General features: G+C 40.1%; 3 protein-coding genes and 1 long non-coding RNA gene across 10 annotated transcripts; 1 reads left to right on the forward strand and 3 right to left on the reverse strand.

Moving 5' to 3' along the window:
- Positions 1-626: 626 nt before the first annotated feature.
- On the reverse strand, positions 627-8,306 carry sh3bgr (SH3 domain binding glutamate-rich protein). 7 transcript variants are annotated; one of them, XM_088381552.1, is made up of 12 exons: positions 8,099-8,283; positions 7,293-7,478; positions 7,118-7,198; positions 6,426-6,518; positions 5,722-5,874; positions 5,307-5,333; positions 4,985-5,008; positions 4,629-4,655; positions 3,630-3,656; positions 2,961-2,981; positions 2,824-2,882; positions 627-1,255 (listed from the first exon to the last, which is right to left on the reverse strand). In XM_088381552.1, exons 1-11 carry the CDS (start codon positions 8,141-8,143, stop codon positions 2,865-2,867), a joined length of 702 nt encoding a protein of 233 aa, XP_088237678.1. In that variant the 5' UTR covers positions 8,144-8,283; the 3' UTR covers positions 627-1,255; positions 2,824-2,864. The 7 variants fall into 7 exon arrangements, with proteins under 7 accessions (XP_088237678.1, XP_088237684.1, XP_088237679.1 ...); XM_088381558.1 differs by lacking the exon at positions 5,722-5,874 and having other exon boundaries at positions 8,099-8,306; XM_088381553.1 differs by lacking the exon at positions 4,985-5,008 and having other exon boundaries at positions 8,099-8,297.
- Positions 7,206-7,831, forward strand: LOC148395051 (uncharacterized). Its single transcript, XR_015859558.1, has 3 exons — positions 7,206-7,530; positions 7,645-7,686; positions 7,777-7,831. It is a non-coding gene; the product is annotated as an uncharacterized LOC148395051 (long non-coding RNA).
- A 1,391-nt stretch (positions 8,307-9,697) lies between the features above and the next one.
- Positions 9,698-13,941, reverse strand: LOC148395052 (uncharacterized). Its single transcript, XM_088381506.1, has 7 exons — positions 13,628-13,941; positions 12,951-13,165; positions 12,565-12,810; positions 11,810-11,947; positions 11,658-11,727; positions 11,393-11,590; positions 9,698-11,278 (listed from the first exon to the last, which is right to left on the reverse strand). The coding sequence occupies exons 1-7, from the start codon at positions 13,821-13,823 to the stop codon at positions 10,815-10,817; spliced, it is 1,527 nt and encodes a 508-aa protein (XP_088237632.1). The 5' UTR covers positions 13,824-13,941; the 3' UTR covers positions 9,698-10,814.
- Positions 13,942-14,743: 802 nt separating this feature from the next.
- LOC148395053 (uncharacterized) lies at positions 14,744-20,173 on the reverse strand. Its single transcript, XM_088381505.1, has 8 exons — positions 19,787-20,173; positions 19,510-19,718; positions 18,764-19,009; positions 18,270-18,407; positions 18,101-18,170; positions 17,890-18,017; positions 17,682-17,757; positions 14,744-17,282 (listed from the first exon to the last, which is right to left on the reverse strand). Exons 1-8 carry the CDS (start codon positions 19,971-19,973, stop codon positions 15,994-15,996), a joined length of 2,343 nt encoding a protein of 780 aa, XP_088237631.1. The 5' UTR covers positions 19,974-20,173; the 3' UTR covers positions 14,744-15,993.
- Positions 20,174-21,082: the final 909 nt, after the last annotated feature.

Raw genomic sequence — 21,082 nt, forward strand, 5'->3', positions numbered from 1 at the left:
TCTCGTATGTGATCTTATGAGATTGAGTAGCGTGAGAGAAGAAAGGTTTCTTTGTAGAAGTGAGGAAACAGCCTTCTGCTGTCAAGAGCACATGCATCATTCCACTCGGTGAAGGTCAGTCGGCAAAGAAATATTTACTGCTGAGATGTGTGTGTGGGGCAAGGGGTGAAGTACAGCACATTGTGGTTGTTGCCGTGACTTTAGGCTTGTTCCATCTGAAGTAATTTCTTTAGAAACTTTCAATTTGAGGACATTTTGTGTTACACTAATGGTAAATAGGCTTTCACTTATTTAGTGCTTTTCCATCTGTTACTGATGATACAGCATCAGGAGCAACTGAGGTATCAGTATTTTGCACAAGGATACCGCAACACGATCACAATGGCCAGGGATCGAACCCCCATTAAAACGTAATGTCACTATTAATTAAAACGGAATAATTTTCTCAGAGCAATATGTGCAGATAAGAGGTTAATTTACCTTTCACTGACATCACCTAGAGACAACATCAGAGAAGGAAAGATAATGAAAACAGTGTGGTCCCATCACACTTGCCAGGCTTTGAATAGTGTTCCATTGATCTATAAATAGGCAAAAACTTACCAAATATAGCCACCTAATCATAATGTTTTTTAAAACCACTTTATTGCAGTTGCATCGCATTCATGTCTTAGTCACATATTTGTTTTTAACAAAGTGCATTGTTTCCGACAACAGTGGTCATTGAAGTGGCGGACTAGCTTGTAGTCTTTCAGCATGTGCTCATGGCTTCCTCATTAGAAATCTTAGTGTGTAGTATCCATGTAGCTGTGGTTGTGTTGTGTTGATAAAGCTGAAAAATAAAATAAGGGGCGGGAGAAAGTCTAAACCCCTAAACAGAAGTTGAGGTAACAAGAAAATGTATACCAGTGTGATTGTTTTGTCTTTACATGTAAACATATGAAATATGTTTGTCAAAGTAGCATTAAAGACATAATTTGCAGCACTATGCTACACTGCACATATTTGTTAGGCCTACAGTAAGTGTCGAAATGTGAAATATAAAAATTCAATCCATTATTGCGGTCAAAAGAAAAGGCGATGATGACTTTTCACTTGACAACTTCAAGCACATGACCAGTGTTTTGTGTTTTCTGTTTTTTTTCCAAGGCGGGTGCAGCGCTGCCTTGGGGGAAGAGTTGAGACGCTGCCTAAAGGAGTCGAAGTGGTCAATGGTCAGGGGTCAGGGACAGATGTCACAGGATGCTCCTTCAGGCTGGACAAACAGAGCAAAATAAAAACAAGGTCACTGATTTTTCAAGTGGATGCGATGGTGGAGGTAGCCGCCACCACTCTGCCAGTGTGCCACCCAATCCAGCCACTCCTCCGCGGGCGTATCCAAATCTCACTTGGCAGCTTTCGCTAACGCACTCTGACAGGGGCTCGCAGGGCTCGGGAGGGGTTGCAATTTCTGCAATGCTCGCTCTTCCAGAACCTGCATGTTTCCTTGACTGTGTCACAAAAAGCCTGACATGCCAAGACTAATTAAAAGTGAGGCTCTGCAGAGTAGGATTATGTAGGATTGTTACCATCACTGCCTCACAGGAGCCAAAATTGAGACGTTTGTGCTTTCACTGTGACGATAGATAATCCTAAAGGCATGTTTGTGCTCTATGACGCTGCTAGTACGTGAGCTTCAGTTTGTTCCCATGAACCAAACTGACCAACGAAGAGACAAATAGTGATGTGCCTCAATTAAAATGTAAACCTGAATATTCAGCAGTCATCCATCCATTTTCTGTACCGCTTTGTCCCCACGGGGGTCACGGGCGTGCTGGAGCCTATCCCAGCCGTCATCGGGCAGTAGGCGGGGGACACCCTGAACTGGTCACCAGCCAATCGCAGGGCACACAGAGACGAACAACCATCCGCACTCGCACTCACACCTAAGGGCAATTTAGAGTGCTCAATCGGCCTACCAAGCATGTTTTTTGGGATGTGAGAGGAAACCGGAGCGCCCGGAGAAAACCCACGCGGACACGGGGAGAACATGCAAACTCCACACAGGGAGGGTCGGAGGTGGAATCGAACCCGCACCCTCCTAACTGTGAGGCGGACGTGCTACCTAGTGCGCCAGCGGGCCGCCTATTCAGCAGTCAAATGATTTCAAACATTTTCCCCAGCAAAAATACCAACAGAGCTGGGTACATGTAATGGGATGTGTAAAGAAAGACTTTGAGTGGTACAGCAGCATCACCAGCCTTGAATACAAAATGTAGTAGTTTTACATTAAAATACAATATTAACACTTTTTTTTAAACACTTTTCAACATGGTATGCATTCTTGGTATGATGATCACAGTTTGACCATTCGGTCAATGTCTAATTAATTATAGGAGTAACTGATTGTGAATCAAATACAGGTTTCATTATCTTGTGTGAATGTTGAGACGCTGCAGATTTTTATCGAGCTTTAATTGCATCTCCATTGATCGGTGGATTTGATCTCAGTCAAGGAGCAAACAGTGTGGCTTGTTTGTTCATTTCAGAAACTATCAGGTTTTGATCATCTTGAACTTGTTCCACGATAATAAGATTAACTAAGAGTTCATGGGCAGAGAATAAATGATGCAGCAATGATGCCATGGTAACACATCAAAGCCCTTACTATGCATCCAATCAGATTGCTCTCCATAATAGTCACATTTGCATGCTCTCTGGCCTTATCTTTGCAATGGCAGATTTTTTGATACAGCTCCATCATGGAATAAATATGTATGTGTAGCTCATGCTTGTTGATAAAACTCTGCTGTCACCAAGTGGTAGAGTGCGGGACAGATTTACCTCAAATGGGAGGGCATCAGTAAGTTGTTTCCTTCCCTCAACTATTCAGCCTCTTCTTCCTGTTGGGAGAAGCACATATTAAATATATTGATAACAAAGTGGTTAGTGGATGAATGCTACTAGACATCAGCACCGACCTGTGTTTCTTCTTCTTCTCCCTGTTGGATACAAACAAAGGGGAGGGAAGAACAGAAAAATGAATATAAAGTAATGGCAGCGGGTTGGTAAAAAGGATGCATATTAGTAGACATTCAACATTAAAAAAGTTGAGGTAAGAAATGACAACCCTTACTCATTTACAGATCTAACAGTGGTGTTGCATTACTAAATGTCTAAGGAATAAACAATACGTGCAGTAGTTGCCAGTATTTATTTTTTTAAATTAAGTCAGGATTCCAGTGAAGGAGGCGGCCTTTGGTCTTCACTGGGGAATGTAAAATACATATTGGTTCAAAACCAAGAGGTGCTCCATTTAATATATTTATTTTGGGTTTAACAAAAAGCGGGTGAGACATATTTCCGCTTGTCTGGTCCACATGTGCTATCTTTGTGGTAACACAACCAGCCAGTAAACATGTCCTAGCTCATGAGCGCCAGCCGTTAACAACAAACGCTCCCACCTACATCAAGACGGAAAAACAAAATTGTCCTGGTGGTAAAAAGACGTGCAATGACGTTAAACCTTCAAACAAGACACAGACACGTATAAATTGGAGCCTTAGGGAAGAAAGAAGTCCAAGAAAAAAAAATCTTCTGAATACGCATTGAACACAGTAACTGCAAACAAATATATTCAGTAGAGGTACCTCTTCTACGTCAGGCTCTTCTTCTTCCTATGCAAAATAAAATCAAGCAGAGTTAAAATAATAATAAAATAATAATAATAATAATAATAATAATAAAAAAGGTGCATGTTGAATGGGTCAATTTTAAAAATGGTACATCACCATAAACCTAAACAAAAGATACAAAATATATTGTTGCAGTTATGATGCTTGTCGGCTCTCACAAATTTATGAATCCAGGCCATGCAGCATCCAACAGAAGGAAGACTGAAGGACATGAAAAGTATCTTGAAAAAAATACTACAGCCGATTGAATAAACTATCGCTTTTTTCTTCTTCAACCTGCAATCAAAAAAGGATTGACAGTGATAAAGGTGGAGAAGAAGACAGGGTAAAGGGGAAAGCAGCCAAGCAAAGCAGGAAAGTGTGTGGCAAAAGACCGGCCAGAACATTGGAATGTCTCAGGGAAGCACATCACCTTTTTTTTCCCCCCCACACAATGTTCAGGGGCGATCTTATCACTAGTTCGCCCATGATTTGTGAAATTGAACACATCATAAAGTTATTGCTTTTTCAAGAAGCAGTTACAAAGTGATTTTGGCCTTGCTGTGTGAAAAGGTGTTGGACTGATCATTTCATTAATTATTACTCATTCAAATACTGTAAATCCCTGAATCGCAAATTCTGTAAAGATGAATGTTTTAAACTAGTATGAATTTGTCATTTTATGTGTCATAAATACAATATTAATAAACTACTATATAATGCAAGTACATGAAATTATAAAATGAAAAAATAAAGTCGACATCTCTGACTATAAGTATGCGCAAACTCATTTTGTAGACTATGATGAAAACGTTACTTGATCAACACACTTTTGTGTCCATTTCTCCAATTAATGTTTTAGTAGGATGGGACATGGTGGATAAATATGAAAGGAATATCTGGCAAACTAGAAAAGGGAGAAATGATGGGAAGTGAAAGGTAATCCAAAATAAGATATGAAAGTCATGTTTCTACCTCAAGCTGCCGTAGCTCCTCCTCCTCCTATAAGGAATAATAACAGACTGCAGGTTAGCAGGCTTTAGGGAGCAAAAGAGCAGCACCGGCACGTACGATCAATAAGTTGTCGACATGAAAAAATGGCAGGATAATTGAGGGTGTCAAAAGGTACTAATGGGACTGAAATGAAGAAGATATGTTAGAGAAGAGGGGGAAAAAAAAGAGTGAAAAAATGTGAAAAAAACAGTTAGGTAGCATCATAAAAAGATGGAATGGTGAAAGAAAAAAATCCTCATAGGTCGTCAAGAACTCTGTGGCGTCAAACACACGCAAGTTGAGAGGACAACTGCAGAAAATGGCCAATGTACAATTACCTCTGACCGCAAATCTTCTTCCTCCTGGGATTAGCAAATCGAGAGATGGACATGAAGTGTGCATGAAGAGGCAGAAACAGGTTAAGTCAATAAATTTAAGAAAGATAAAAGAGCTGGAAAGAAATGTGTTTATTGACTTATAGCCATTGTATTGCCAAGAAAACATCACATAAGCGAGGTATGATTAGTTTTGAATGGGCATGGGGACACAATTGTTGCACCACATTGATTCTACCTAGCAACAAATGCCCTACAAAATGTGACCAAGATTGGCAATTGGCAAAGAGAGGACTAGAAAACGATTTCAGAAACAAAAACATACCTGTTCTTCATCTTCCTCTGCATGACCCTGTAACAGAAAGACAACATGGATTTAGTGGTAAATATTGATTGAATGTTAGTGACCACTTGATGACACGGCTTGACAAGGACACAAAATGATTTTTTTTTTTTTATATTAAAATTGTCATCAACAGTTATACATTAAGACATATAGAAGGGAAAACAAAAGAGATGCATCCTGTATAAGAGTAAAAATGTGTGTGGATTAATAAAAATATAATTAAAAAAATCTAACTAAAGGGAATTGATGGGGAGATGTAGTCAACCGGAACCAGGAAAGAAGACAAAGCCTAAGAAAAAAAAGGACGTGGAATTTTGGGCTGCTGAAAGTGAAAACAAAGCACTTTAGGAATGTTTGGCTAAAAAGGAAAATAATGTTAGAGCTCATAAGTTACTGTATCTTCGGGTTCTTCAGCTTCTCCTCCTTCCGTGACTTCATTTTCCTCAGGCTCTGCTATATCTTCCTCCTCGCGACCTTCTCCTTCTCCTTCCTGCGTCTCCTCCTCGTCTCCATGTGCGTCCCCGTTACGATCTACCTCTGGAACTTCCTTTTTTTAGGTGAAAACAACAACTGCTGATGAGGGTAAATAAATTAGATAGATCGTACATGCAAAGTGAGTGGCACACACGTCAACAAGAATTCTGGAAATTTAAAGAGACATGAGTGCACAGTAAAAGAGAATAGAAAAACAAGTAGATGCAAATCACACGAGTAGGATGATCAGCTGAAATAAAATTCTGTTCCAGGTGGTTGGGTTACTTTTATCACCTTGACAAAACCTTTGTGCATTACAGTACATTCTTTTTCATCATTAAACGTCACTCACACCCAAAATGAAAACATCACATGCCGTTCCCAACATGTTGATGTGGGTGAACGGTGGTGGAAACGCAACTCTGCATCATTGTGAGCACAGTGATGGTGTATTTAGTAGTGGTTGTGAATTCAAACGTCTCAGCCACTGAGTAACACAGAAAGACGAGTTAATGTAAAGACTGGACAGGTGCACCTGAAGGAACGTGAGAGTGCGATCAAGCTGACAGGACATGTATGGTTGGACAGGAAGCAAAAAAGCAGGGTGTGTCAATAAAACTTTACTATTGAGTCATCTTGGGTTCCCTCTTCATTGGTGTCGTCAATGTGAGTACCATTCTCCAAAATGTGTTCTTCCTTGTCAGCCTGAAGTGCTTCCTGCGTTGAGGAAAGGATTCAAGTAAACAGAAAAGCGACAACCCAAATGTTTGCAAAGTTTGGGAGGAGCAGTCAGGTTCAGTTCACAAATATTGACTGCTCATTAAAAGATTACCATCTGAGTGCAATATTTGTCGGCGGAAAGAACGTCAATGACTTTTTTCTTTTTTGTATGCGTCATTGAGTGGAAAGTAGTTATGTTTTGATCAAGGTTGCGACACCAAATCGGACAATGCTGTGTCTGTGAGATAGGACGATGCCGATTCTGAGACCAATCACATGAATTAGCTGCACATTTTTCAATTTAGAGCTGCTCTGTGCATCAACTATTAATAGATTCATCTGTCATTCTTTGATTGATGAATATGATTTAAAAACATTCTATCTAACTTTCCATCTATTTATTATACAAAAATATAATATTTCCAATTGTTATTGCAGAAAATGCACAAACATACAGTGCCTACCTAATGCTGTGGTGTTCAGTTAAACATGAAACAAAATAACCATTTTAAGGACCATCAAAGAGTTGAGAGAAGAACTGAAATACAGCGAGCAAGAAGAGAAAATGAATTGACAAGAAAAAATTGAGTCTTGACCTTTGAACCTGGAGGAGGGGCCAATCCCAGGAAGGCATAAACAGAGTTGTCTTCCTTGGCATCAAAGAATGTTTCATAGTCCTGAAGAAAAACATCACATTCATTATCAGCAATTATTCTCTTTATGTGTGTATAAATAATAATCATCCCATTAGTGTTGTGATTCTTCACTGACCCCACAGTAGCTCTCTTCATTGAAGATCTGAGGGGGCAATGGGATGCCATTTGAGGGTTTCTTCTCCTCTGGTACATTCTGCCTCATCCATTTGCGGTTCTCCTCGTTGCAGGCAATGTCCAGCTGAGTGTAGTCCACCTTCAGTGCTTCCAGGAATCCCACCACATCTTGTTGCTTCTTCTTGATCTGGAATTTGAAGGAACAACTTGACCTTTTTCCTATCACTGCGCTGTGGCACGTGAGTGTGGTATGAGGGCTCATTGCGAGAAATTACCCAGTTTCACATTTTCCTCAATTTCATTCTCTCAATTTCTTATTCTCACGATAATCTGTGTTCATCTATCAATGCCAGCACCGCAGAACAATGAAATACTCTTCCACTAGATGGCAGACGGTACATAATGTCGCCACATTTTATGACAGTTTCTGTTTAGATTATTTTCCCCTGATGTGAACTCTTGTGTGCATGTGCTTTGGCTCTAAGATTGGGAAATGCGGGTTGGGAAGCCCCACTGCAGGTTCTCCCCACTCATGCAAACAGGCCCGTGTCGAGATCGGACAACACAACAGTGCCGTCCAAGAGAGGTGGGGGTTTATTGCCAAAAAGTGGACACGAAAGTTGACATTAGCTCCTGCACTGTCCGTAATTAGATCACATGGGCCTTGTGTGCTTTGCTTGCAAATGTGTTACCAAACATAGATCCATGCCAAATTGTTTAAAGGCGACTTGCATTTGTGTTGGGAAGAATACAGCAAAGAAAGTTTGGTTCACAAACAATAAAACAATTAGAAAGGTCTAAACTTACCGCCGTGGATCCTGATGAGGTGGCGAGAAACACTTTGATAACCATAATGTTGCTATTTTCTTATTAGCGTAAGCAACAAGTAGGCTCTCAAAGGAGAAGGTAGCCTCCCTCCTCTATTATTAGAAGTAGCAGCGCGACACGCACGGCCACACGCACGAAATTGCACGCACCCACACACATAGTGCTGAGGTTATTTTTGCCAGCGGGCTCCATCACCGAACGATTGGTGGCTTGTGCCCTGGAGGAGCAGCACTGATTGGCAACTTTAGCTGTCAGTCGGCCAGGGGAAAGTAAAGTTAGCCTCCAGCTCCTTGCTGAGCATACATGGACAGAAATAGTCACGACGGGTGCGCTTAATCTTTTGTGTGTTTTATTTTTTCCTTTTCTTTGATTTTTTCGCACCTGTCATTCACTCAAATTAAATTTATCAAATGTTTTACTTTTGTACGTGTTCGCCATTGCAACCCTGTTTGTCAGTGTGCAGTCAGGCCCAAACAAGGGATTTCTCTGCTGGCCAAAACGGCATCAGGAGCACTGACCCACTTTTACAACCTAAATTCTAATATTTGCTCTAATGAAATTGTTAAGATGTACTCCAATCCCAACAATCTATTCTTTTTTTTCTGCATTTCTCTTTGCTTTTCTGCTTCTGGTGCTGTATATGTTTATGCATATTAGAATTTTTTTTCCAATCAAATTTCAGCCTCAAGTCAAAGTAACAAAGTATACGAAGTACCAACGATATACCAGTAGATGTTCCACTGAGCTCTCCCTGGCACATGTGTGAATGAAATCATCAATGGGCTACAAAAACGTTGCCACCGGAATGTAAAAGTTCGTAAAGCTACATACACATTTTGGTGCAAAAGGGTCAATAGACAAACAATTCACTCACATCAACGACTTCACATGTGCAAATTAAACTCCAATAAACTGAAGCATGTTTTAATAATAATAATAATAATACATTTAATTTAGAAGCGCCTTCCAGGTCACTCAAGGTCACTTTACAAAGAGTTAAAATAAAAACAAATCAAAACAATAGCATTCGGTAAAAAATATGAAAAACATGTTAAAAACGAGAAATGAGAGTTTTGGGTGAGAAAATTCCACGTAAGCACACGGAGTACGCCAAGATTTTCATTTTATGTTTATGATCTCTAACCATTAGCATTGCGGGGAGGTTGTTGCCTTTTCTAGCATATTTACAGTCGAATCCTTACATGGTATCCATCCTAAACGTTTTTTTTGTGTCGTACTTGGCCAGTAAAGATGATTCAGATTCTGAATTGAGCCTACAATAGGACTGACATATAAGGTAGGTTTACGACAACCCATTCATTTATCACTTGCCCTCATCAGCTTCATTAGGGACTGTAGCCCATATCCCAGTTGTGACGTTCACCCTGCACTGGTCGACAGTCAGTCGGAGGGTAGAGAAAGTTTGCACAATGCAGGACTTCAGAAAATAAAGCTAGCTTTTTCCTCAGAAGTGCAGAGGAAACTGGAAGCAGCAGTCAGAAAAGACAATGTGTGCTCAAATTTTACCCATACCATTGAATGTGTAGTGCAGTTACTTCTCCCGTATTTTCAGCCTGATTAAAAAAAAAAACATTCCTTTAATATAAATTATGTCATTGTTTTGTTGAAATATCCTACATACACATATATACATATATACAAGAACATATACAGGAATGTACAGAGCATGACTAGACAGTGAATGAGCTACATGAACAGTCGTACCCTAAACAGTTGGTTCCTTGTTCAAGGGCTCCTGGAAGTGCCAAGCACATAGTCTTTCCATATTTCCATAGCAAGTCCTCGGCTGTTCTGCTCTTGTCCTCCTTTGGTTTTGTACCTGGATCTTTAAATCCTCCACCGACAAGTCCTTGGTTCGACTATGGACTAACAAAGGACTTGGGAAGAGTTTGTCGTTTCCAATGTGGTAATTTTAGCAATCAATTTCCCATTCTCAAACGAGTCAAACTTTCAGTGCTCTTGGACATATTTTGAATATCCAACACAAGAGAGCTGAGGTAGATAAGGTCAATTGTCAAATCAGTGCTCCAGCTGTCACTAATTTCAACCGGGACTTTTTTCTTGTATGCCAAATGAGCCCTATAAATGTGTCTTTACGTCAGACTCAAAATAGCTGAGGTAGCTAAGGTAAAAGGGAACAAAAATATACAATCCACATCCATGAAATTGTCAATTTAGCGTTAAACGTTCAAGGATCATTTTCCTAAATTCAAGCAAGACAAATACTGAACAAGCTAACGTGATGTCTGAGGTAGCAGGCGTTATCTCTACATATTTCTTTCTGCGTCCTACCACAATTCAATGGGTTTTCTTATTTTTGATAGCAATCAGTGCTCCAATTGTAGACTACACTTTATCACCTCTCAGGTTTAGGTGCTACTTGGAATACTTAACTTTTGGTGAAGAGATCAGAGAATGCCCAATAGTGTTTGTCAAGCTAAATCTTAGCTTTTATTGACCCCTCTATAAAGTGATTTGTGTGCAGGTGTATTTTCATCTCATTTGGAGGTGGTAGCGTGCATTTCTTATGCTTGGGTTCAATTTTAATTCCAAGTGAGTAAAAAAAAATAAATCTTGATCCTTAAAAATGAACTGCTGATAAAACCAGCTGGTACAAAATTGTAGAGGGGCAATATAATGTCAAATACTCAACAGAGTTGAGGAAAAATAGAGATCATGTTTGTGAGCCATCAAGGTTTGACACCAAATCAGCAACTATCTGTGGCACTATAGGGACTACCTCAGATCGGGGTGTCTGGATCACACGCGGGGAGTTACTGTCTATGGATTCTGATTTCCAAGCTGGTGAATGTGCAGAACGTGGTCGACTCAAATTAAGGACCCCTTTCCTCTGTCCTAGTAATTGTCTGTATTCATTTAGGGTCAGCCCGGGGTAGGCTGGTTTCCCCCTATGCAAGTTCTCAACCACTGGTGAGAACAAGTATTTACGTCTTATGAGTTTAGGGCGTGTAAACACTTTCTGTTCAGGGGGCATTGGGACCCAAACAACCTTTTTCTCTTCTTTTTTCACTGGTGGCTCTATGACTGGTACTGGTTCTGATTTTTTCTCTTTTGGCACTTCATCCTCAGTAATTGACTTCACCTCGGGTGGCTGAGGGGTCTTCGGAACTTCTGGAGCTATTAAACATTCAATCAAGCACAATCTCGTTTTAGTTTCAAAAGGATTTATCCAACTTGTTATGCTTGTTTTGTAGTGAGGTTTGGTTACACTGAGAGACATTAGTAGCTCACCTGGAGTACTCGCCAAGTCACTCATTGGAGGTTCAACGGTGCATGGTTCCTGAGGTCCACTATCAGGACAAACTTTCTCAGCGCTGACAACAGGTTGCAGATTGTCTTCAAGCTCAGAAATTTCCGACTTGGACTTCTCAGTGTCACTGCGAGGCGTGGACACGGCTACCTCGGTCTGGACCATCTTGTTTATTTTGCCTGTAAGGGAAAGAAATTAGTCTTTTGATATCACTGACAATACCAGCTAAGTCTGGCCTTAGTGTACCTCTCCTCCTTGGTTGGTCCTGGAGCCTCAAGGAATAAATATTGTGTATATCCAACTCTCTTTTTATGTCCTGTTTGAATAAACAATGTATGCTTAATCATCACTTGTGTGGGATTCAAAGAAATGTGCCAGAATCGGAAAAGAAAATTTACCCGAGTTTCCTTGGATAACTCATAAACTTGTGTTTGTAGACAGAAAGATGTCTTTCTGGCCGAGGTGATTTTCCTATGCTCTGATGCCGCTTGGCGATTGATTGAGCCTCGAAGCAATTTGTTACACTTTTCCAAATCCTGTAAAATATACATAGAACGCAATAACTAGAAAGAAAACTGTTATGTTATTTTACATGCAACGTGGCCAGATAGGTCAGGGAAAACACTGAGTGGTTAGCGAAGGAGTTTAGTGACTTCATCACAAATAAATTCAGATTTCCAATTTACTCATTCGTAGCAGGGCTTGAACAAACCCATTAAATCACCATTAAATTCAAGTTGTTCCATGCTGCGCTACAGCCGCCCCAGAAAGAAAATATATGCAAGATCGCCACCATTGGTCATTCAACTGCATTGCTAGTGTCGCTTTCCAGGATGTACTTGGTACAATGGTAACCTGGTAGCCACTTATCGCCAAAGAAACAGGGTAGTGACCTTGACAGGCATATGGAAGTTTGTTGGATGACCTTAAGGGCACACATGGTTGCCTCCTAATAATTCTGCCTGGCAACAAGTAGGCATTCAAATGTAACCTGTACAAAATACCCTTGAACTGAAAGTGATATAATATCCCAGCTAGGTGAACTGCACCTGGAAAGCTAAAAGTTAAAAAAGTACATGAGACAATAACATTCATCAGCAACCTTGAGGCCATTAATTGGTCTGGTACTACCTCGTCCTGTTTCGTAACATACATTTATTCGCTTGTCTTTCTCCTGAAGCTCTATGGAGACCTCAGTCAACTTGTGAGACAGCTCGTCCTTCGCCGGCAAGGCCTGCTCCTTGATGACCCTCTGCTGGAGCTGATGTATCCTGTCTTTAACATTGGTCAGTTCCTTCTCTGTGACCTGAAGCTTCCAGGCCAGGTTGTTACGACAGGTACGCGTCCCACAGAGCAACTTTTGCAAGTCTCGGACCTCACCGTCATTCTGATTTAGTACCTAGGAGGAACAGTTTATTTTGGATTTGTGTAAACAGATCAGTTTCAATAAAAATACCTCCAGCCAAAGTTTTTTTTTTTTTTTTCTAAGGTATGATAGATTTAACTTCTGAGACATTTCAGATGGAAAATGTCACTAACCTCAGAAACACCCTCCTCAGAGTCTTGGAATTGCTGCAGTGCAACTGTGTGCCGATGCTGAACTTTTTTCAACAGCTTGGTCTCTGTCTTGACTTCTACCAGTTGCAGCTTCAGGTCATAGTTCTGGTTTTTCAGCTCGTTAATGCTGTTTGAGTACGACGAATGGATCTTGGTCTTTACAGGATTATTAATTGGAGGCAACTTCAGCTTAATTTCTGAAAAATATATTCATATTTCGAATACACACACACGCACATATGTGTATGTATAAGTCAGTTATCACTTAACTACTCATGTCACCAAACACACAAAGCTTTCTTTGTTATGCACGAGAATCGCTAAATCTGTTATTTGAACAGCTGACAGAGACAACGTGTAGTTGCGCTAAAATCTTGTGAAATAAAATGTTGACTTGTTTAATTGTGAAGGGCTTCATTGTAATATATTTGTTTAACTTTTCAGACGCTTGAGTGGATGCGACAGGGTTGCATTAAACACAGCAAAACATACTATGTGACAAATATCTCAAAAGGACGATTAAAATTAAATGCTCGCGTTCTGTCGTTGTTTGGTAATCGTATTAAATAAATGGTCAGATATGTTGAAAATTGACCCATTGAGTTTGAAACGACACGTTTGTCAAGCTACACTGTAATAATGTGTAAAATGAAACATACCTTCAGTTTTTTTATAGGAATTATAGGGATTATATTTCTTGTCCGGAGCAGCTTTGTGCGTCTGTGTTTTGCTTTGAAAGACCACGGTGCGTGCCTGTGGGTTGAGTTTCGGCAGAGAGCCCGATTGCGCGTTGCTTTTGCCTCCTGCAGTGTCAACCCGTGTCTTGACTGAAAAGGCCCTCTGACTCATCCTCATCGCCTTGTCGCAGACCTTTTCTCACCGGGAAAGGGCACATCGAACCGAAAGAGGCGGCCCGAAAACGGCATTGCATCGAGCGGAGCATACGTCAAGGCTGTGACAGGCCGAAGGCGACTTGAGTGCCGCTTTCATTGACGCCAACGATGACGCCACGATGCTCATATCAGAGCACAGAGGCAGACGACACCGACAGACATACAGCTGGACGACAGGCGTGACGTCAACGTTGGTGGACTGAGTTAATGCTGGCCAAAGTTCCTCAGTGGATGTGCAGTTCAAATGCCCGCCGGCGGATGGAAAGAAAAGCTGTTAATTTTACGAACAAATAAATACTATATGCAGTAAGGGAGTAGTATTTGTACGTCGTCACTCTAGTTTTTGCAGGTAGCTGCTGATCATCCATTTCGGTTTGCTTTAAATACTTTCTAGTCGATTAGTGGAGCATTCATATGCATTACAGCATTCAAATATAATGAAGACACTCTTCCTGCATTGGTTCAATAAAACAACAGACGTGAATATGTTCTTATTTGAAAAGTCATCTTGTGGTTATGAAGTGCGTGGTCCGTACACATGCCTCCCAGTAGCACTAGTGAAAAATTGTGGACTCCTTCATATTTGTTAATCCCTCATTTCGTCTTCAATTAACATGTTTACTTTTTAGTATAATTTATGCTTTTGTAACATGCAGCACTGCACTTTAAGAAAAAAAAGTATCTAATGATGCAATTAACATATCTTGAACATGTTAGATATAAAAAAAATACCTAAATGCAGCTGTAAGAAGCGTTATTAAAGATGCAAATTGTATTTGTTCGTGCACCACGGCAGGAAGCTTGCGCACCACACTGGGAGTTACATGATCTAGTCTTATTAAAAATATTTTTAAAAATTTGCATACTATGAGACTGTTGTAAAACTCCTCTGCTTTATTATTTGTTTAAAAAAAAGTACAACAGCAATGTGCAAAAATAATTTGTGGTACAGAAAGTGCAACCATAAATACAATCACATAAATATAATCTAAAATGTAGAAAAACATTAATAAAGAAAATACAATTTCAAGCAAATATTTGTCTCACTCAACTGACAAAGGGTGGAAATATGGTTTAAAAAATATATATAAAACAAATGTGCAAAAGCTTCAGTAATTTCCTTTAAAATAATAATCGACCTTAACACAAACACTGTTGTTTTACTGTAGTGCAGGGTGCATCAGTATTTTGCATTATGTAACCATATGTAACCAATCAAATGAATAAACAACTATCTAGCATTTTAATCTAGTGGACTTTTGTTAGAATTACAAAAGTTTGGTGTATAAATATACACCATTCAATTCTTTTACAGTGAACTTCAACTGGGTGTGACAAACAGCTTGAAGCATGCATGATTGGCCTCTGTGCAAGCGAGTCTTTGTTTCCTCAAAGTGACCTTATATCTCTCATTTCTTGAGAGCAAGGGAGTGAGAACAGGAACCAAGGAATACTTTAAAAAAAAAAAATTACGTTCTGTATATCACAGATGGGTTTGAACATATCCACCACAATAAACATGAGATCACTGTACTTATTGTTTTTCAATTTGATTGGTTACATTTATGGGCTGCAAGGGTTTTTAAAGTATTTACTCATGTAATTAAAACATTTCAAAATAACCAACGGCATACGATGAACCCGTTTTCACAGCAGCATTTGAATAGCCGAAAGGCTCGCTCTGTTAATTCAAAAGATTGCATTTGTCACGTTGAAAATCAAGTGAACAATTCCGACTGGTAGTGTTACTCCTCTGGAGTCTTCCACTCCAGTGCTAAAGATGGTAATAATGCGGATTGCATAGTGGTTTCATGATTGATTCCTTGGTCCATGTCATACCTCTCCATAGTTTCACTGAAATTAATTTGGTAGTTTTTTGCATTATCCTGCTCTCAAACAAACCAGGATGTTGCATGTAAACAAACCAAGAAGTTCATGAATGAAGTCATAATATACTTATATACAATTAAAGGCCCTCAAGTGCCTTTACACATCCCAGGAAAGCAATGGAGCCAACTGGGTCATTGAAGAAAGATATTTACATATTTACCACTGACACAACTCAACAGAGTGCCAGGACAAAAAAAGACAAAAACAAAAAAATAAGGGTTCAATTGTCCGCTACTGTAGCTTTAAGTCCACACTGAGGTTTCATTATGTTTAGAATCTAAATCCGAGCTATCGCTGGCAGCATCCGGTGGGCTCGTCTGTTCGTCGCTCAGGTAGATGTCTTCTTCCATTTGCACAGAACGCTTCCGATTGCGACAGTAAAGGGTTTCCTCTTTTAATGGCACGCTTGGCCCTTTATGATACCTCTGGTGCACACCACTGTGGGCTGGCTTGCCCATATGCAGGTTCTTAGTAACTGGGGTGAAGTTGTATTTACGTCGATTTTTAGGCCGTGAGCATCGTTTTGGTTCACGTGTTGTTGGTGTCTTAGGATCGTTAAGAATGCTGGACAAAGTGCATTTTCTGTATGTCCTAATGTCTTTCTGATCTCCTTTCTCCTTCCTCTTTTGCTGTTTTACCTCAACAATCACCAGCACCTCATTATCATTCTCCTCCAGCAGCTTATCTCCTACCCCTTCCTCCTGCCTCTTCACCACCACTTCTCTCTTCTCCACTGTTTTCATCTCCTCTACCTCTTGCCTCTCCTCTACATTTTGACTCTCCTCTACCTCTTGCCTCTCCTCTACCACTTCCCACTCTTCCATTTCCCTCTCTAAGAATTTACTCTCCTCTATATCTTCCTCCACTTTCTCCTCTACATCTACATTATCCTTTGTATCTTCTACCTCATTCTCTCCTTGTTCCTCTACCACCTGCTTCACCTCTTCCTCTCCCCTCTCCTCCTCCTTTTTCTTCTCATTTGTGTCCTCACCCACACTATCCTCCTGCTCCTCACAAACCTTCTCCTCCTCTTCCTTCTCTTCTTCCTCATCGTCCCACCTCCCCTCCTCCCAGTTGTCCTTTTGTTCTTCCTCATAATCCCACTTCACCACCTCATCCTCCTCTTCTGCCTTTTTCTCCTCTTCCTCCTCCTCTTCCTCCTCTTCTTCTTCCTCCTCCTCCTCTTCGCCTGTTGTTTCCTTAAATGTCTCCTCTAACACAGTTTGTTCTGACTTGTGCTGTTTTCCACCAGTTACCTCATTGCCCCCCCTATTTTGGTCCATTCGATTATATCTGTAATTTTGCCCATTCCGCCGCTCCTTTTCCTCCTTCTTTTCGCTGTTGTTTCCGTCATACCTCCCCCCACCTCTATCTTTATTCCCCTTTCCCCCCTCATCATCATAATCATCTTCATCCCTTCTCCTCTGCTTTTCCTCATCATCTTCCTCCTCATTCTCCTCTGACTCCTTTGTATCTTCTGATGAGTCCTGTCTTTCCTCGTTGGGGTAATGGGTATCCTCATTGGCTGAAACTAACAAATGGATTTTTGTAAATGCACTTAGTTTTGTGACCTTTTTAAAGTTCACCATTATTATTCAAATGATACTTTTAATAATTCCTGATAATGCTGCATAATCAACTCATTCATAGATTTAAAAAAAATCTTTCTTCTGCATTTTTAATGTGATTCAATATTAATTTGACTCCTCACTTTGCTTCAGCCTAATGTGCTATTTCTTCACTGTCATTCTGCTTTTAATACGTTTAATTGTTTCCAGTAAAACTTGAGTGCTTCGTAAGGCACTGGTAGGTGTAGCTCAATATTATCACTATCATTCATGTCATTACTCATTCTAAATACATAATGTGCAATTTTTTTGTCTGCCTGGTAAAGGTTTCAACCAATTAAAAAAAATATTAAGTAGCTCACCTGTATTTTTATTAGAAGGCCTGCGGCTATTCCCTCTCCTTTGTTGAGTTGTACGTGGATTGCGTGGGATATAATCCTGGAAAACATAAAGCACTCTCATTAATTTCTTGATACAACTATACAATTATTGTTTTTGATACCTGCATCCACAAAAAACATTATATAAATGAGCCAAAAATCAAACACTGTAATCATTTAAATGACTTACTAAGCTGTTGGTGCTCTGCCACCTTGGAAACTTCTCATCAGTCTCCGAAAGGTCTGACTTGACCCGACTGTCAGCGTCACTTGTTGATGAGGCATATTCCTCCGGTTGGACCACCTTGTTTTGTTTGACTGCAAATCACAAGTTTGTATCAAACAGCACAGCCAACTAATGGTGTCAAAAACAGTCAAGCTTGGTCTTTATGGAAATGTACCTTTTCTTCCATGTTTTCGTGATCGAAGAGTATTCATATTATTTGTCTCAGAGTCTCTTTTTCTGTCCATCTTGAATAAAGAATTATATGACAAAAATATAAATTATATGACACCCCATCGTTGTTTTTAATAATGAAACCGTACAGTACCACACTTCTTTCAAATTACTTGAGGTTTCTTGGAAAATTCAGAAACTGAGCTTTGTAGTCCGAGAGGCATCTCATTGTTCTTGGATATCTTTTTGTATTCTGTCGCTACTTGCCGATTGAGTGATCCTTGAAGCAACACGTTACTCTTCTCCAATAACTGCAATGCAGAATGAAATAAGAAATCAAATAAATAAGTCATACCTAAGATTGTTACAATAGGCACTGACCATGATATCTACTAATGCTCGCATCTATTACCATTAGTACATGAAAACATTCAGACAATTTTGAAGATGAACAAACACATATTCTGATTCTTTTATGGTCGCGAAAGAGCAAATCAGACTTCAGGCCCAACTGCATTACTTGATGCCATATTAGTCACATTCAAAATGGCCCAAAAAAAAAAAAAAAGAATGAAACAGTTTAACAACATCGGCACAATTCTGTTATTCATACTTCTAAATCTATACACAGTTGTTTTCAGAATTTATTTTCAAGTATATGACATACCTGTATCCTCCTGTCTTTCTCCTCCAGCTGTATGGTGAACTCAGTGAGCCTGCGTATGAGTTCCTCCTTCTCCAGTAAATTGGGATTCTGGTTGACCCTCCACTGGAGGTGACTAATTCTGTCTTTGCAGTCCATCAACTCCCTCTCTGTGGTTTGCAGCTTCCTTACAAGCTTATCACGACTCGAGCGAGTCTCAGCCAGCAACTTGCGCAAAGCTTTCACTTCGTTTTTGTGCTGTTCTTGTATCTAGAAAATCCAAGGAGATGTCTGGGAATATAGACAATTTTTGCACACACATCTGCATATTTGAAACCATGCTGAAAAACAACCGAGAGTGGTCGCCAGTCAATTACGGGGCACATTTCAAGACAAGACAGTTGGCTACAAGAGGTGTATGCCTAAAAACTACAAGCTTCTGGTATTCCAAACTTTATTTAATTAGTCTTACTACAAGCAAAGCCATGTCTCACCTACTCTTGTTTTTCTCCTCATAATAATCACACTACAAATTATTTTTTTCCAATGTGCCAAGTTTTCCAAATGACTAATGTATCCAAATGTATCTGTCAAAATGTTTACTTTAAAGTGGGTTGAATTTACATACATCAGCTTTACCACAGTATCTTTGACACCCGTGTATTTACTCTTATTTCTACAGCGTGTGAGTACTTTGCATGGTATTTTGACCTGATCGAGCATCCTGTTTGAGCAGTACCAGCTCGATAGATGTAGAAAACGCCACCCACCTGAGCAATGCTACCTTCTAAATCTTGGTATTGCTGCAGTGCCACCGTGTGGCGATGCAGAACATTCTTCAACAGTTTGTTCTCATTCTTGGACTCTTTCAGTTGCTGTTGAAGCACATAATTCTGGTTCTTAAGCTCCTTAATGTTGTTTGTAGACAGCTCTCTCAACTTTGCGGGGTCTCTGATTGGTGGCAACTTCAGCTTCGCGGCTAAACGCGTCATATGAGTTAATGACGTAATCAAATTATAAAGAAGTGCGCCGTGTTTTATTGAATACCTTCACTTCGCCTGTAAGGATTCAGTTTGTCCTCTTGGCCTTTGTATCCATATGACTTAGTTTGCAAAGAGCGTTGGCCGGTGAGAAGTCTGGGCAGAGCGCATGTTTGGGCTGGGTCTCTCATGCACCTTGCAGCATCCCCCTCGCCGCCCGGCTTCGGTGCAAAGTCCCGCGGGTTCACACTCATCGCTCCCTTGCAGCTTTTCCCTCCCCTTTAAAGACGCATTGCAAAAAATACAACGCAGACGCAAGAGTTGCAGCCAGACGCCAATGAAAATGCACGGCTAACGTTACATGGCTGTGAAGCTCCAAATTCAACTTCAGTGTCGCTTTTAATGACGCAATCGGTTGTAACCTCATATCAGAGCATAGATAAGGACGACGCCTATTTTTATTACAGGTGGACGACGCAGGCGACATCATACAAGTAGTATGATGTCAACAATTGGCGCATGGGCGCGGCGACAACGCCCTCTATCCTCAATTATACGGCATGGGCTACCTGTTAAATTATGATGAGACGTGTTTGCGTTCATTTATTTCTCGACACTACAGTCAACATGTTACGCTTTTGAGTAAAATGATGACCTTTACTGGTGAATTTAATTTCCTACACTTTTGAATGCACATGTCCAGCTGTTCAACGTTTTCCTGCAAATTTGCAAAACTTGTTCTCTAACATGGTAATTGCAAATGTAGGTCAATTGCAAATGGTCGCATTCATCATGCATATTTTTCTCAGACGGAGAACAGCAGGTAGAACAGAAAATACTGCTACTGTTGGACATGTATATTCAAATGTTTAAGACTCAGTTGAAGTTCACCTGCATATTAGATTCAAATCAAACCAATTCACTGAAGTTTCATACTAAAGCTGAATATCCCCATTTTTAGTAGTGTATTTTTCATTACCTGCATGGTAACTTTTGTTCACTTGTAAGGAAGTTCCATATGTGAATCCTGGCTCAAGCCTTCTTGTGTAAAGTTTGAATTATTATTATATTGCTTGCTTTTAAGGGATTTCTTCAGGTATTGGGTTAGACAGATTAAGTATTTTCATTGTATGTTAGCACATTATCAGATTGATCAAATTATTTTGCGCATGCCAGGTAATGGATCTGTTGTTGATATTTAAGGTTGGGACCAGACACTTTCTTATTGCAATGATTGTTTCATTTTGGGTTCTACGGTTATCACAATTTCACTCTTTGCCATCTTGGTCATTGTGTCTTTGTGTCATTAAAAAAAAAAAACATGCACATGCATACTGTATTTGTGCACAGGGAAGCAAACAGC

This window comes from Syngnathus floridae, chromosome 7 (genome assembly GCF_059516105.1).
Source record: "Syngnathus floridae isolate MCC-2025c chromosome 7, RoL_Sflo_1.0, whole genome shotgun sequence".
Classification (NCBI taxonomy): Eukaryota; Metazoa; Chordata; class Actinopteri; order Syngnathiformes; family Syngnathidae; genus Syngnathus; species Syngnathus floridae.

Bases quoted from the DNA above. Each gene is read 5' to 3' on its own strand.
- sh3bgr (XM_088381552.1), bottom strand. From the start codon at position 8,143: ATGGTTATCAAAGTGTTTCTCGCCACCTCATCAGGATCCACGGCG. The intron at 7,479-8,098 runs GTAAGTTTAGAC...TTCAAATTCCAG, and splicing joins CCTCATCAGGATCCACGGCG to ATCAAGAAGAAGCAACAAGA. The intron at 7,199-7,292 runs GTCAGTGAAGAA...GTTTTTCTTCAG, and splicing joins ATGAAGAGAGCTACTGTGGG to GACTATGAAACATTCTTTGA.
- LOC148395052 (XM_088381506.1), bottom strand. From the start codon at position 13,823: ATGAGGATGAGTCAGAGGGCCTTTTCAGTCAAGACACGGGTTGACACT. The intron at 12,811-12,950 runs GTTAGTGACATT...TGTTCCTCCTAG, and splicing joins CTGAGGAGGGTGTTTCTGAG to GTACTAAATCAGAATGACGG. The intron at 11,279-11,392 runs GTGAGCTACTAA...AATGTTTAATAG, and splicing joins TGACTTGGCGAGTACTCCAG to CTCCAGAAGTTCCGAAGACC.
- LOC148395053 (XM_088381505.1), bottom strand. From the start codon at position 19,973: ATGAGTGTGAACCCGCGGGACTTTGCACCGAAGCCGGGCGGCGAGGGG. The intron at 18,408-18,763 runs GTATGTCATATA...TCTGCATTGCAG, and splicing joins AGAAAGACAGGAGGATACAG to TTATTGGAGAAGAGTAACGT. The intron at 18,171-18,269 runs GTAATTTGAAAG...TCTTTATTCAAG, and splicing joins AATTTTCCAAGAAACCTCAA to ATGGACAGAAAAAGAGACTC.